The sequence below is a fragment of the Eucalyptus grandis genome, chromosome 6 (genome assembly GCF_016545825.1).
Source record: "Eucalyptus grandis isolate ANBG69807.140 chromosome 6, ASM1654582v1, whole genome shotgun sequence".
NCBI classification, from domain to species: domain Eukaryota; kingdom Viridiplantae; phylum Streptophyta; class Magnoliopsida; order Myrtales; family Myrtaceae; genus Eucalyptus; species Eucalyptus grandis.
Genome location: NC_052617.1, coordinates 17,172,030 through 17,185,776, shown reverse-complemented (window position 1 = coordinate 17,185,776; position 13,747 = coordinate 17,172,030). Strand labels below are relative to the sequence as shown.

General features: G+C 41.0%; 2 protein-coding genes across 3 annotated transcripts; both read left to right on the top strand.

Moving 5' to 3' along the window:
- Window positions 1-626: 626 nt before the first annotated feature.
- LOC104448652 (translation initiation factor IF-2, chloroplastic) lies at window positions 627-8,049 on the top strand. Of its 2 annotated transcripts, none has more exons than XM_010062513.3 (13): window positions 627-810; window positions 1,063-2,576; window positions 2,681-2,713; window positions 2,984-3,097; window positions 3,236-3,385; window positions 3,514-3,612; window positions 3,700-3,762; window positions 4,208-4,363; window positions 4,504-4,569; window positions 5,392-5,628; window positions 5,760-6,035; window positions 6,453-6,641; window positions 7,437-8,049. In XM_010062513.3, the coding sequence occupies exons 2-13, from the start codon at window positions 1,071-1,073 to the stop codon at window positions 7,596-7,598; spliced, it is 3,051 nt and encodes a 1,016-aa protein (XP_010060815.2). In that variant the 5' UTR covers window positions 627-810; window positions 1,063-1,070; the 3' UTR covers window positions 7,599-8,049. The 2 variants fall into 2 exon arrangements, with proteins under 2 accessions (XP_010060815.2, XP_039171015.1); XM_039315081.1 differs by having other exon boundaries at window positions 899-2,576.
- A 1,074-nt stretch (window positions 8,050-9,123) lies between these two features.
- LOC104448653 (glutathione S-transferase U25) lies at window positions 9,124-10,341 on the top strand. Its single transcript, XM_010062514.2, has 2 exons — window positions 9,124-9,544; window positions 9,704-10,341. The coding sequence occupies exons 1-2, from the start codon at window positions 9,230-9,232 to the stop codon at window positions 10,046-10,048; spliced, it is 660 nt and encodes a 219-aa protein (XP_010060816.1). The 5' UTR covers window positions 9,124-9,229; the 3' UTR covers window positions 10,049-10,341.
- Window positions 10,342-13,747: the final 3,406 nt, after the last annotated feature.

Here is a 13,747-nt window from a genome sequence, read left to right as displayed (position 1 = left end):
ATCGTCATCACTTTTCAAAGCGAGTGCAATCCAAATCATAACAAATGTAATTGCTCAATCCTTATTAAGAAAGGGATTTATCAAGTTTTGATGTCATTGCAATTGATCATCGGGCGGGTTCTGATTATGGAAAAAAATTATTGTTCTTAGAGAGAGAGTCACGTGAAGTTTGGCTACCTTTACACAGTTCACGTTGCATCTAATTTGTCTCTTAATAAGAAAGTGAAATATCGACTTTGGATTCGTTCTAAGAATAACGTTAAATTGCTTCGTCTAAAGTCTCGTGCAATCCTCAGCATCCTTGAGACATAATTTAAGAAGAGAGTAGAGTCGAGTAAAAGACCCGTAAAGATACCATACCAATAAGAAGAATTGATATGTGCATATTAAAATAAAGAATGCGTAGCTAGAGATGCGCTTCTTTTAAACGCCAAGGAATGGAGAAAGAGAATTCTTGAAAAGGAGCATATTTTAAACACATAAAAACGGGAGAAAATATGGAGCACGAAAAAGAGCAAAGACAAATTCTCCAAAGCCTTATCTATCAGAACGAATTTTGACAGGCAGAGAAGAAGCCACATGCGAAATTAAGACGTATTTATATCCCCACCTCGAAAATGATATGAAAAATTTCAAGCCTCTTTCATCATCGCCACTGCCATATATTTTCCTCTGGGCTCCCTCAGCCACAGAGGTTTCCCTCTCCCTCTGCCTCAGTCTCATCCTCTTCCTAACCGAAAACATCGCTCCTCAGATGATTTCTCCGACACCCATTGCCATTTCTTGATTCCTCGCAGAATCGGGTCTCAGGTAAATTATCTACTCCCGGTATCTGACTAATTCGCTCGCCTGCCCTGTACGTGGAACTGAATTTCCTTCTTGATTATTTTGTCGAGAGCTCGGAATTTGATACCCTTTGGAGTAAATCGCCCTTTCGTCATGTGGGTTATGATAAACCTTAGGAGAGGGAAGAGGGTTGTGAATTTGAGGATTTGTTAGTTCGTTTCTTTTCGGTCGTTGGGGCTCTTCTTGCGTGGGAATTACTGATGGTGATGATTCTAGTGGGAGGTATGCAAGGAGGAACGATGGTTTCTCTGGCTTCTGCAGCTTCCATCGTGAGCGCGGGGACTAGTGCCAACCGGGGTTCCTCTGAAGTGCCTTATTCGCTGGTTGGCAAGATTGCCTTCCCGAGAGGCAAACACTGGAGTAGCGTCAAAAGATGGCATTGTAAATATTCGGTCACGACGACTGATTTCATCGCCGAGCAAACCAATGCCGTCTCCCTTGATTCTAACAATGGTTATGGAGGGGATAAAGGCGACGAGAATGAGATTTTACTGAAGCCCGCGCCAAGGCCTGTTGTGAAACCATCCAATGCTAAGACCAGTTCAGTGGGGCTAGAACCTTCGAGACCTAGCAGAGATTCCTCGGTTGAGACGCTAGAAGGTTTGGAAAATAAGAATAATGTTCTTGAGTCCCTTGATGAGGTGTTGGAGAAGGCGGAAAAGCTCGAAAAGTCTAATCTGGGTCGACAAGCAAGCAAAAAGGAGGGTGGAAATGTAAATAAATCAACACCATCCAGTACAAGTGCTAATCCTAGAAACGGCAAACCTGTGAATTCTGCTGGAATTAAAAAGGCTAAGACTTTGAAGAGCGTGTGGAGGAAAGGGGACAATGTTGCCGCAGTGCAAAAGGTAAAGTTTCCAAAGGATTCTCCCGATAGCAACAAAGTAATTGATGATCCAGAATCTCAAAAGGTTGAAGAGCATGTTGAGCCTCGAGCTTCTCTAAGACCTGCTCAGCCACCTTTAAGACCGCAACCTAAGTTACAGGCCAAGCCTTCTGTGGCTCCACCACCTGCTTTAAAGAAACCTGTAATCTTGAAGGATGTTGGGGCAGCTCCAAAATCATCGACTGTGGATGATGTTGATGCTTCAGGAAAAACTAAAGAAAGGAAGCCAATCTTGATAGATAAGTTTGCTACCAGAAAACCAGTTGTTGATCCTCTCATAGCTCAAGCAGTTTTAGCCCCTACAAAACCTTCAAAGGGACCTGCCTCTGGCAAATTCAAAGATGACTATCGGAAGAAGAATGCTTCAGCTGGTGGACTGCGGAGGAGAAAGGTCAATGATGATATTGATGAGGAGGCCTCAGAACTAAACGTCTCCATTCCAGGTGCAGCTAGTGCGAGGAAGGGTAGGAAGTGGAGTAAAGCAAGTAGGAAGGCAGCTAGACTCCAGGCAGCCAAAGAAGCTGCTCCAGTGAAAGTTGAAATTCTTGAGGTTGGGGAACAGGGTATGTTGATAGAGGACTTGGCGTACAACTTGGCCACAAGTGAAGGTGAAATCCTTGGACTTTTGTATTCAAAAGGAATTAAGCCAGATGGGGTGCAAACTTTAGACAAGGAAATGGTGAAGATGGTCTGTAAAGAATATGAGGTGGAGGTCATAGAGGCTGATCCTATCAAAGTTGAAGAAATGGCAAGGAAGAAGGAAATATTTGATGAAGATGACTTGGACAAACTTGAAGATAGACCACCTGTGCTGACTATCATGGGTCATGTGGATCACGGCAAGGTAATATAAGTGAGACACTTGTTTTCTCAGATGAGTGAAAAATGGCATTGCTTCTCCATTGTTAATAACTTACGCTGATGTGTGTTGTGCATAATGTTTTGCAGACAACCCTGTTGGATTATATTCGTAAAAGCAAGGTATGAATGGAAGCTTCTATTACGATCACTTTTTAACTATTCTTGCACCGGATCTGCATTTAAGGTTTTCTAGATGGCTTCATTATACACCTTTATAAATGTGTTTCCTGAATGTACTTTTTGTTTAGTTTCACTTGTTATCAGTTGAGGAATGACATTAATGAATATCAATTTTAAAATGTAAATCATAGATCGCTGTGAAATGTCAGGTCTAGTTGCTCGTGTGCATTATGGATTGGGTGACTGGACTTGACTGATAGACTTTTGCAGGTGGCTGCATCAGAAGCGGGTGGGATCACACAAGGAATTGGGGCATATCAGGTGCTAGTGCCTGTGGATGGCAAATTGCAACCCTGTGTTTTCCTGGATACTCCTGGGCATGAGGTAATTTTGCTGCACATATTAACCAGTTCATGATGTTCTGAACTTTAGGCTTATTACTATAGTGAGGGTATAGTTTGCGGGATCAATCTCTATTATGTTAATTGCCTGGTCTAACTTCAATTACATTCTGTCTTACAGGCATTTGGAGCAATGAGGGCTCGTGGAGCGAGAGTGACAGATATTGCTATCATTGTAGTGGCTGCTGATGATGGGATCCGGCCTCAAACCAGTGAGGCTATTGCTCACGCCAAAGCAGCTGGAGTACCGATAGTGATTGCAATAAATAAGGTTCGCCAACTGAAGCAAAACTTACCTGAAGTGTTATAAGAAATAAATGCTTGAAGTAAACGTATTTGGGATAGTGATATTTGCTCATCCTGGTGTCTAATCAAGCTGCTCCATTTTTTCTTGATCAGATTGATAAAGATGGAGCCAGTCCAGAACGGGTAATGCAAGAACTTTCTTCAATTGGCTTGATGCCCGAAGATTGGGGTGGCGACATCCCTATGGTTCAGGTCCACCTTTTTCTCTGGATGGGATCTGTCTTTTCATCTTGTTGTGCTAGTTCATGGTGTCTCACAGTATTATGTGCCATTTTACAGATTAGCGCTCTCAAAGGGGAGAATGTTGATGATTTACTGGAGACTGTCATGCTTGTTGCAGAGGTATATCTAGATTGATGCATTGTACAGTTATTTGTAATGGAAGCAAAAATTTTCCTTATGGTATCTTTCCGGGGGTGGGTTAGCAAACGTTTTTACCCCAATTTATTCTCTTATTTAATGCTTGTAATGTTAAAAGTATCTTTCCAGGGTGCTTGTAACGTTTTACTTCTTGGGGTTGACTTTCTGATGGCTTTCCTGTTTCTACTTTGACTCATGTTTTTTTCCTTTTGTCGGGCAAGATACTATAACTCATGATTAAGTGAGCTTTCGGACATTATTTAGCCCCCTTACAACTACAGAGTAATTCCTTTGATATTTTATGACATTTAGACTTCTCTTAAAACTCTGGCCATGTTTTTTGTGAAACATTTTCTCCTGTGACCTACAGAGTTATTATATGTGTTGCTGTGATTTTATGCTAACCCCAAACACATTTTTCATGAAGTTGCAAGAGCTGAAGGCCAATCCTCATAGAAATGCAAAGGGCACTGTAATTGAAGCTGGTCTTCATAAATCTAAAGGACCAACAGCTACATTTATTGTGCAAAATGGCACTCTTAAAAGAGGGGATGTTGTGGTCTGCGGAGGAGCTTTTGGAAAGGTTAGTGCGTAAAATAAACTCTCAGCAGTTCTGTTAAATTTAATATATGCACAGTGCAACTTCAGAAAACAGTTTCTCAATATTTTATTTTTAGATTGCTCTGTCATTTAGTAATGCTTGAAAGGTTGTTCTGTGGTCAGGTTAGGGCACTATTTGATGAGAATGGCAAGCAAGTCCTAGAAGCTGGACCCTCCATCCCTGTACAGGTTGGTGCTTCTTTGACTATGTTGTTATTCCCTTAGGCATAATGATACTTGGGATACGATTTTACAACAACTCCTAGTGACATCAGTTGATGGGGTTTCTACCTAATTAGCCTTAATTTGGATTTATCATCCATTGATAAGTCATTGACACTGTCTTGCCACGCTTGATGAACATCTCTAAATTTTCCTTAGGCCAAATATGCTAGCAGATGTTTCCTTGGCAATGCTATATGCAGATATACTTTCTCATTTATGAGTTCGGAAGTTGTGCGATGGCATACTCAATGCCTGGGCAATGTGCAATTTCTTTTTAACCTGTATAAGGTCTTAATCCAAATATTCCTGCATTGAGAGTTTCTACTATGGCTTCATAGCTGTAACACATGAAAAGCCCTTAAGTCTTAGATATGCAAACAAGTCATGCAGTGTGAAGAATATTTACCTTCCCTACATGCAGTTGGAGTTAAAATTGGCTTAAGGCATGTTTATGTTATGATCTGTCACACATGATGCTACTATGATGTACCAGGAATCATCCCCTGACATCTTTCTCATATATTATCCATGTTTTGAGAAGTCGCTATCATTTAGAAAGAAAAAGCAGATTAGAAATGTTATGAAAGCAGTCACATGCTCTGACTATTACCATGTGTTTGTTGCATGACGAATGAGAAGCAGAGATGTTCTTATTCCCATAGATAACCTAGACTGAAATTGTGGCCATGTAGGATATTATGATTTTGTTCATTTTCCATGTCCTGTATTCCTTAAATTCTACACTGCACCACATATAATTTGCTGGTTGTGATATAATCATGGCAGGTAATTGGACTGAATAACGTTCCAATTGCTGGTGATGAGTTTGAGGTTGTTGGGTCCCTTGATACGGCACGGGAAAAGGCAGAAGCACGTGTAGAGTCTTTGCGAAATGAACATATTTCAGCCAAGGCTGGTGATGGGAAGGTCACACTTTCTTCTTTAGCTTCTGCAGTTTCATCAGGAAAGCTTTCTGGTCTGGACTTGCACCAGCTGAATATTATCATGAAGGTTGATGTTCAGGTATGCACATAACATGCTTCAAATTCATGCGTTGGAGGGTAGTTGGTTATTTTGTTTTTCATGTTATATTTTATTGCATCGAATTCTTCTTCCTAGTTTCTGTGGAACTGAAGGATCTTTTTCATGCCCAGGGATCCATCGAGGCCATAAGACAAGCCTTGCAAGTGCTTCCACAAGTTAATGTCACTTTAAAATTTCTGTTGCAAGCGCCCGGGGATATTAGTGCTAGTGACGTTGATCTTGCAGTTGCTAGTAAAGCCATAATCGTTGGATTCAATGTTAAAGCACCAGGTTCGGTAAAGAGCTACGCAGACAATAAAGGTGTTGAGATTCGTCTGTATAGAGTAATCTACGAACTCATTGACGACGTACGTAATGCAATGGAAGGACTTCTCGAGTCGGTGGAGGTTAGTTTCTAAAACAGACTTTTGAAAATTCCTCTATGTGAGGCTGCGGCATAATCTTGTATCACTTGATTTTGACTTGATTGACTCTGCATATCTGCTCCTACCCAAGAGACCACTTATCAGTGCTTTCAGAGCGATACGGTGTTTGAGATGCTTCTTAGAATAGAGTCTCTGTCTTAATTAGAGCTCAAGTCCAGCTAACCCTGCCAAAGCTACATGATTTTCTTCTTCTCTAAAAATCCTTGTGGGGATACCTAATAACGACTTCTATCATGTGCACACCTGTACAATGCTAGTTGATAGGTGCTGATGCTGAGTCTAATTGGGCTCAGTCGGAAAATATCGCTTTTACGCTTAATATTGCCGGAATATCTGTTTCGGATTATTCATTCTATGTTTTTTTATTAATATGCGTAGGAACAAGAAATGATTGGTTCTGCTGAAGTGCGAGCAATATTTAGCAGTGGCAGTGGTCGGGTTGCTGGATGCATGGTTACAGAGGGGAAGGTGGTGAAGGGCTGCGGTATACGAGTTGTTCGAAAGGGGAAAACTGCATATGTTGGTATTCTGGATTCTTTGAGACGGGTCAAGGAAATTGTGAAAGAGGTATGGCTAAAAGATGTTATTGATTGGACCTTTTTGCTAAGTCATATTTTGCTTTGTGTCGTAATAATCCGACTCTAGGCACATTTTTTTGCATGACTTTCTATATGGTCTACGTGCTCTTTCATGAGCTCTGCTGGAATTAGACTTACCTTTTAGTGGAAACAAGCTTTGTGTACATAACGCTTATCATTTCCTTGATGGAAGGCATGTGTTATTGCTTTAATGTGAGGAATAGGGGTAAGATACAATTTGAAGAATTATATTTAGTAGCGTGATGAAAAACGGTAGTGACACTAGTAGAGCTCATCAAGTATGAATTCAAGTATAGTTCAATTATTCTGATATTTTAAGGTATATGTTGTGATGTACTGGAAAAAGAATCTTGTTTATAAGGATTTATATTTAGACACTTGTACGCATCCTGCAGTATGAGGGGAGAGGAAAACTGAGCAAAGTGATGACAGTTTATTGTCTGAGCATGACAATTTTTGGTTCTTGTTGTGTAGCCTTATCCGTCCATGGATTAGTTATCTTTTAGTTTTCACTCATGGCATCCTTTTGCTTTTAATATATTTCTTGACCACCGTTGGATCATCTTCTTGCCCTTGATTTAACTGGTTCCTTTGAGAGTAAAAGTGTCCAACCCTTAATCCCCAGAAGAGTTGCTACTCTCTCAATAGCAATTCATTCACAGAAGTTAGAACTCTTTGTTTAGGGACCATCTGGTTTTGTCTCGTCTCTTAATTGCGATGCACAGAACTGAACGTTGTGTAATTTGATCACTTTCTCGTATAGGTTGGTGTGGGACTAGAATGTGGTATCGGGATGGAAGACTATGATGATTGGGAGGAGGGAGATATCGTGGAGGCCTTTAACACAGTTGAGAAGAGACGGACCCTTGAAGAAGCATCTGCTTCAATGACAGCTGCTTTGGAAGACGTTGGAATCAAATTATAGGAACGCACATGCACACTGTTGTACAAGTTGTTGCTAGGCATCATGTTACAGAATATCACCAATTGCCCTTGCCATTATGTAAGGTCAAGGCTTTCTGGCACAAGTTCCACCTGTGGAGAACAGACATTTGGTCGACTGTATTTACGTGATTCCAGGTGGAAGCATGGAAGGTCTTGGGCAGACCTAGCTTATCAGATACGATTTACAGCATTGGGCAATCCAGAGGAGGAGGTTTCAGCGGTAGGGTCCAGCCAATTGGTATGGGATCTGTTCCCTTTTAACTTTACAAATCAACATTTTTGTCAGGCCGTTAGCCTGGTTTAACTTGTAAAAATGTTACCTTATCATGAGAACTGTATCATTGTTTCTGTGTCAGCAAGCACTGTCCAAATGATGCGATGTAAAATCTCTTCTGATAGATTAAATTTGAAGGAAGGTCATTTATTTAGTCGTTTTCCCAAAACCAAATGTTCCTTCTTGTTCTTCGAGTGATCCGTTATGATTATTTCTGAAAATGCAGTCCATTCTAAAGTTTTGCTTTTCCTCTGCACTGTAATTGCTCTCTCGGAAAGTTGGCACAATGTTACGGAGTAACCTTCTGCGCTGGATTCATCAGCTGACTGTTGTTTGATCAGCTGCCCTTATACTCTTTGTATGTGATATATAAAAGGCTCTCTACGAGCCCGCGACCCTGATCTTTGTAGTTTCAACTGCATCCCGGGAGTACATAATCTTCATCAAGCATTGAGCATCCGGCTAGTCACTCCACTTGTTCATGATTGCGATGGCGGTTCAGTAGTCACTTTAGGCTTCCATAATATTGCCAGTCACCGTAATGGAAAAGGGTATACAACGTCAATCCCAGGGACATTGTTTAAGTGAGGACTGGGAGCTTGAAATCGGTCTACTAAAAGTAATTTATATTGTCCTTGCCCCCTAGTTTAATGAGTTGTTTGCTAGCATTATTGTCGAACTCTAGTTAATTTTTAGTTCTTGTCATCATAGTCTTTTTGAATCAACAAAATATCCCACTGGGTGTGCCAAAGGGATATATCACCGTAAAGTATTTTGATGAAAAATCCTTTTAGGGTAGAGCGTGAAACCTGCAAGGTTGATTCTAAGGTGGAAGTTGGAATATGAAATTGAAACCATATCGGGATTGGTTTACACATAAGCCTATGTAAATTATTTGACTATTTTTTTAATTAAAAACAAAATGTATTTATTGTAATTAAATATGTTCGATATATTATTTTCAATAAAAAAGAATTGTATAATAATTACCAAAATAATCTTAAATTTATTATAATTTTTAATTTAGTTTTAAACTTTTTATAATTGTGTCGATTCAGTTTATCTTTAATGTGTGGACATCAGCCGACCAAAAATGTAGATATTGAGTCAGCGAAATATGCTGAGAAACTTTGTATATGCCGTCCACGGAACCAAAGGAGTACGCCGATGCTACGACGTTTTGACGTAACGTTCTTATTTAATTTAAAATACTCCTCGATTCTATAGGGTCGAGTGCTGGCTCAACAGTTGCTATCATTCACCCCCTTTTTAACACTTCGAAATTGCTCTGCTTCGATTCTCAAGGGTCACAAACACACAGAGAGACTTTGAAGGCAATGGCCGATGAAGTGATCCTCCTGGACTTCTGGCCCAGCATGTTCGGGATAAGGTGCCGCGTAGCGCTGGCCGAGAAAGGGGTCGTGTACGAGTACAAGGAAGAGGACCTGTGGAACAAGGGGGAGCTCCTCCTTCAGATGAACCCGGTCCGCAAGAAAATCCCTGTCCTCATCCACAACGGCAAGCCTGTGTGCGAGTCTCTCGTCATTGTGGAGTATGTCGACCAGACCTGGAGCCACAAGGCCCCCCTCTTGCCATCCGATCCTTACGAACGAGCCCGAGCCAGATTCTGGGCTGATTTCATCGACAAGAAGGTATTAGTCCCCATGGTCTTATCGTCGTGTTCGTTTGTTAATGTTGGAAGTTGACTGATGTTGTACATATAATACTGAAGCATGAAGTGCTTTTACTAGGAGAAAGCTTGTGATGATTCTGATGACTTTCTGATCTGGGACCGATCTACGATTTTGCAGTTCTATGGTCAAGGGTGGAAGGTGCTGACGACGAAAGGGGAAGAACAGGAGGCGGCGAAGAAGGAATTCATCCACAGCCTAAAACTACTGGAAAGTGAGCTAGGAAACGAGCCTTTCTTTGGGGGCAAGAAGTTCGGGTTCTTGGACATATCATTCATCGGCTTCTACTGCCGGTTCTACTCCTACGAGATGTGCGGAAACTTCAGCATCGAAGCGGAGTGTCCCAAGCTCATTGCGTGGGGCAAAAGGTGCATGGAGAAGGAGAGCGTGTCCAAATCTCTCCCCGACCCTCAAAAGGTGCATGGCTACGTCTTGGAGCTCAAGAAAGCAATGGGCATAGAGTAGGGGACGCTGCTTCTGCTTTTGCTAGACCCTGTTTTTCTCCCTGGTCTGGCTGTCGGCATTTGCTATCCTTGTTAGTAATCCTCTTGTACTCGCAACGGGCTTCTTTGTTTTCTTAAGAATTCTGTAATCTGAGAGGACACTTCGCTGTGTCTTCTCTTCATCTCGTACTACTGGGCGATCATATGGCATAGTAAGGCATTCTACCTCATGTCATGTTCAGGTAGCAATCTCCTCGCGAAGGAAGGTTCTGATCAGGTCATGAGTACATTCTGGTTTTCAATTGTTCTTCGAAATCCTTCCTGTGTTCTTATTTTCTTTCGTTTTTTGAGAATTATGGACTGCGATTTGAATGCTCATCGGAGCTGAAAGAGCTGGGGAAGGACGAAGCCTACTCTTTGTAACTGTTCTTAGTCCTGAACTACTTTAGGTTCACCCTGGGGAGTGACTTTTCCGGATACTCTTAGACCACTTAAAATCATCATCCCTTAATCAGCCCTAACACTTGGTTGTTAGGCAATTGATGATCGTAGTTGCCATTGAAGGTGCCTAAATATTTCAGCAGTCAGGACACATTACTCACTGCTCCCTGTCACTAGCTGCATTTGAGAGGCAATGCAACATGTACTACTCTCGATAAGAAAAGAAAGATGGACCAAAGGTCCGCATGACACAACATGATTTGGTAAAGATTCCTACACATGCTTTATGGAATACATCTAAACTGCTCGAGCCCACCCGTGGCGAGAAAGACCTTGTTATTAACATCAAAATCAGAGAGAAACAAAATTGGACTACTAAAATGTGTTCGTGGTTGTTGACATTGACGAAGTATCGTATGAGCCAATACGGCTCCCACTGATGCGCAGATGGCCAATAACATGGTCTACACGATCTCCTTGCTTCCTCTTCAACAACAGTTTCTCAGTCCGTATTAATGGCATTATGAGGAGGAAGATACATCGGAAGCAGAAGAGTAGTAGTTGTTTCCAGATCATCAGTCTCTTCCTCTGCAATCGTCTCAAGCAATTGAATCAGCGGCGGACACCTTCTGGCAGAGACAAGTTTGCTCGGCGCAAATTCGACTGCAAATCTCATGGCTTGCGCCTTCTCCATTTTCTTTGAAAGGTCGAATATGAACCAAATATAGAGGGGAGGGTGTGGCGGTCGCTATCAAGAGAGTTAAAAAGTTCGAGCAGCCGTATACGCCGCCCTTACTTTTTGCAATTAAAGTCGCATTGAATTGATAGACCTTGTCTTGCATTTGGTACTGTGTCTACTGAGCTATGTAGCACCGACACGGACACGTGACACGCGACACGACACGACACGACACGCCGACACGTCATTTCTTAAAAATAGAAAATTTCGACACGTTCCGACACGTTATATATTAAATATATTTTTATATATAAATACATAAATAAATAATAAAAAATAGCCTATAATTAATTTACACGAAAAATATTAAATAATATCATTCATTATTTTAATTTGTTACAATAATACACAAAACTTAGAGGAAAAAAAATTGTTTAAAGAAAAATGCTGAAATGATCTTTTTAAATTTATTTATTTATCATATATAGCATTTTTATTTTTTCTTTCATAGTAAAAGACTTTTAAAAAAATAAAACAATTCTAAAAAAAAACTGAAAAAAAAAAATTGACTCCTTGCATGTATATTTATAGCAATTTTATTACTTCTTTTATTACTCTTTTTGTGTATATTTATATTTTGACCTCTCAAGTATTAGAAATTTTTAAAATTAACCCCATGCGTGTCGGAATCGTGTGTCGGAATTCTGGACTCGCGTGTCGGAGCGTGTCGGAGAGAGTTGACCACGTGTCGGATTCTACGACACTCATTGACCGCGTGTCGGAGCATGTCGGGACGTGTCGGAGCGTGTCGGACACGTGTCGGAGTGTCGGACACGACACGAAGGCTTCCGGAGAGTGTCCGTGCTACATAGCTACTGAGGATGCGCGACTATATGGTAGTTTTCCGCTCCACCGACTGTCACGAATCCGAGAAGAGGAATGTGGGAATTTTGTGTGGAGAGGAAAATTGTATTTGCTTCGTTGATTTCTGTATGTAATACAATGATGTATATATCGTACAAGTGGATTCAATAAAAAAGTAAATAAATTCTTCTAATCTTTCTAGTCCTAAAATAATCACATTTCCTATCAATTACAATCAATACAAATCTTCAATCATATCTTCTTTCAACACTCCCCCTCAAACTGGTGGCTTGTATATATCCAAGATGCTGTCTCTAACAAAGGGGTTTAGTGAAGATATCCGCGGGCTGTTCTATGGTCCTGATCCCTCTGGTTTCGATGATCCATTCTTTGATCTTCTCTCGAGTAAAATGACAATCAACTTCTATATGTTTTGTCCTTTCATGTAGTACAGGATTTGCCGCAAGCTTGAGTGCCGAATCATTATCATAGAAAAGTAATGTCAGACCTTTAACTTGTACCCAAGGTTCAGAAGTAAGCCTCGTAGCCATACTACCTCACAAACAGTCTTTGCCATAGATCGATATTCAACTTCTGCCGATGACAATGATACGGTGGATTGTTTCTTTGTCTTCCATGATAGATCTCCTACTCATGGGACATGTAGCATAGTCTGCATCATAATAGGCTGTCATCTCCATACTGCACTTTCTAGAGAGGAGTATCCCTAGTCTTGGACATCTTTTCAGATATTTCACCACCTTTAAGGCTGCATTCATGTGTGACTGCTTTGGATTGTGCATGAATTGACTGAGAGTCTGTACTGCATAGCAAATGTTTGGCCTAGTCATAGTGAGGTAGATAAGCTTCCCAACAAGTCTTTGGTAGCTTGTCGAGTCCTTCAATAGTGGATCATCAGAGGAGGACGTCCCAGCGTCATAATCAACACTAGTCAACTTGGCATTCTGTTCAATGGGAATAATTGCCAATTTGCACCCTGATAATCCCGCTTTTGATATAATCTCCATCACAAACTTTTGTTGAGTAAGGGAAATCCCTAGATCAGAACGAGCTATCTCTATTCCAAGAAAATACTTAGGTGACCCTAAGTCTTTGATATGAAAAGACGAAATGGTTTTTAAGCTTCTTTATAGCGGAATCATCATTTCCCATGATAAGTATGTCGTCGACATAAATCATCAAGTATATGACTAACGTACCTTTTGCCCAAGTGAACAAAGCGTAATCATGTTTGGATTGCTAGAACCCAGCTCCCGTAAGTGCAATAGTAAACTTGGCGTACTACTATCGAGAAGCCTGTTTCAATCTATAAAGAGATTTGCGGAGACGACATACCTTAGACTCCCCATGTCTCTGTAATCCTTGTGGAAGGTCCATGTAAATCTCCTCTTCCAAATCACCATGAAGAAAAGCATTGTGGACATCCATCTGATGCAATGACCAGTTGCGAGAGGCGACAACCGATAAGGAGTGAACTGTGACGTCCTTGGTTATCGAAGAAAATGTCTCATGATAGTCAAAATCTTCTCGCTATGTGAAACCCTTGGCCACCAATCGGGCCTTGTATCTTTCCACAGAGCCATCTGCTTTGTATTTGATCTTATAGACCCATCTACATCCAATGGGCTTGCGATCAGGAGGTAATGACACAATATCCCAAGTGTGATTATCAATCGGGGCCTTAACTTCCGCCTCCATTGCTTTTTGCCAGTGTTC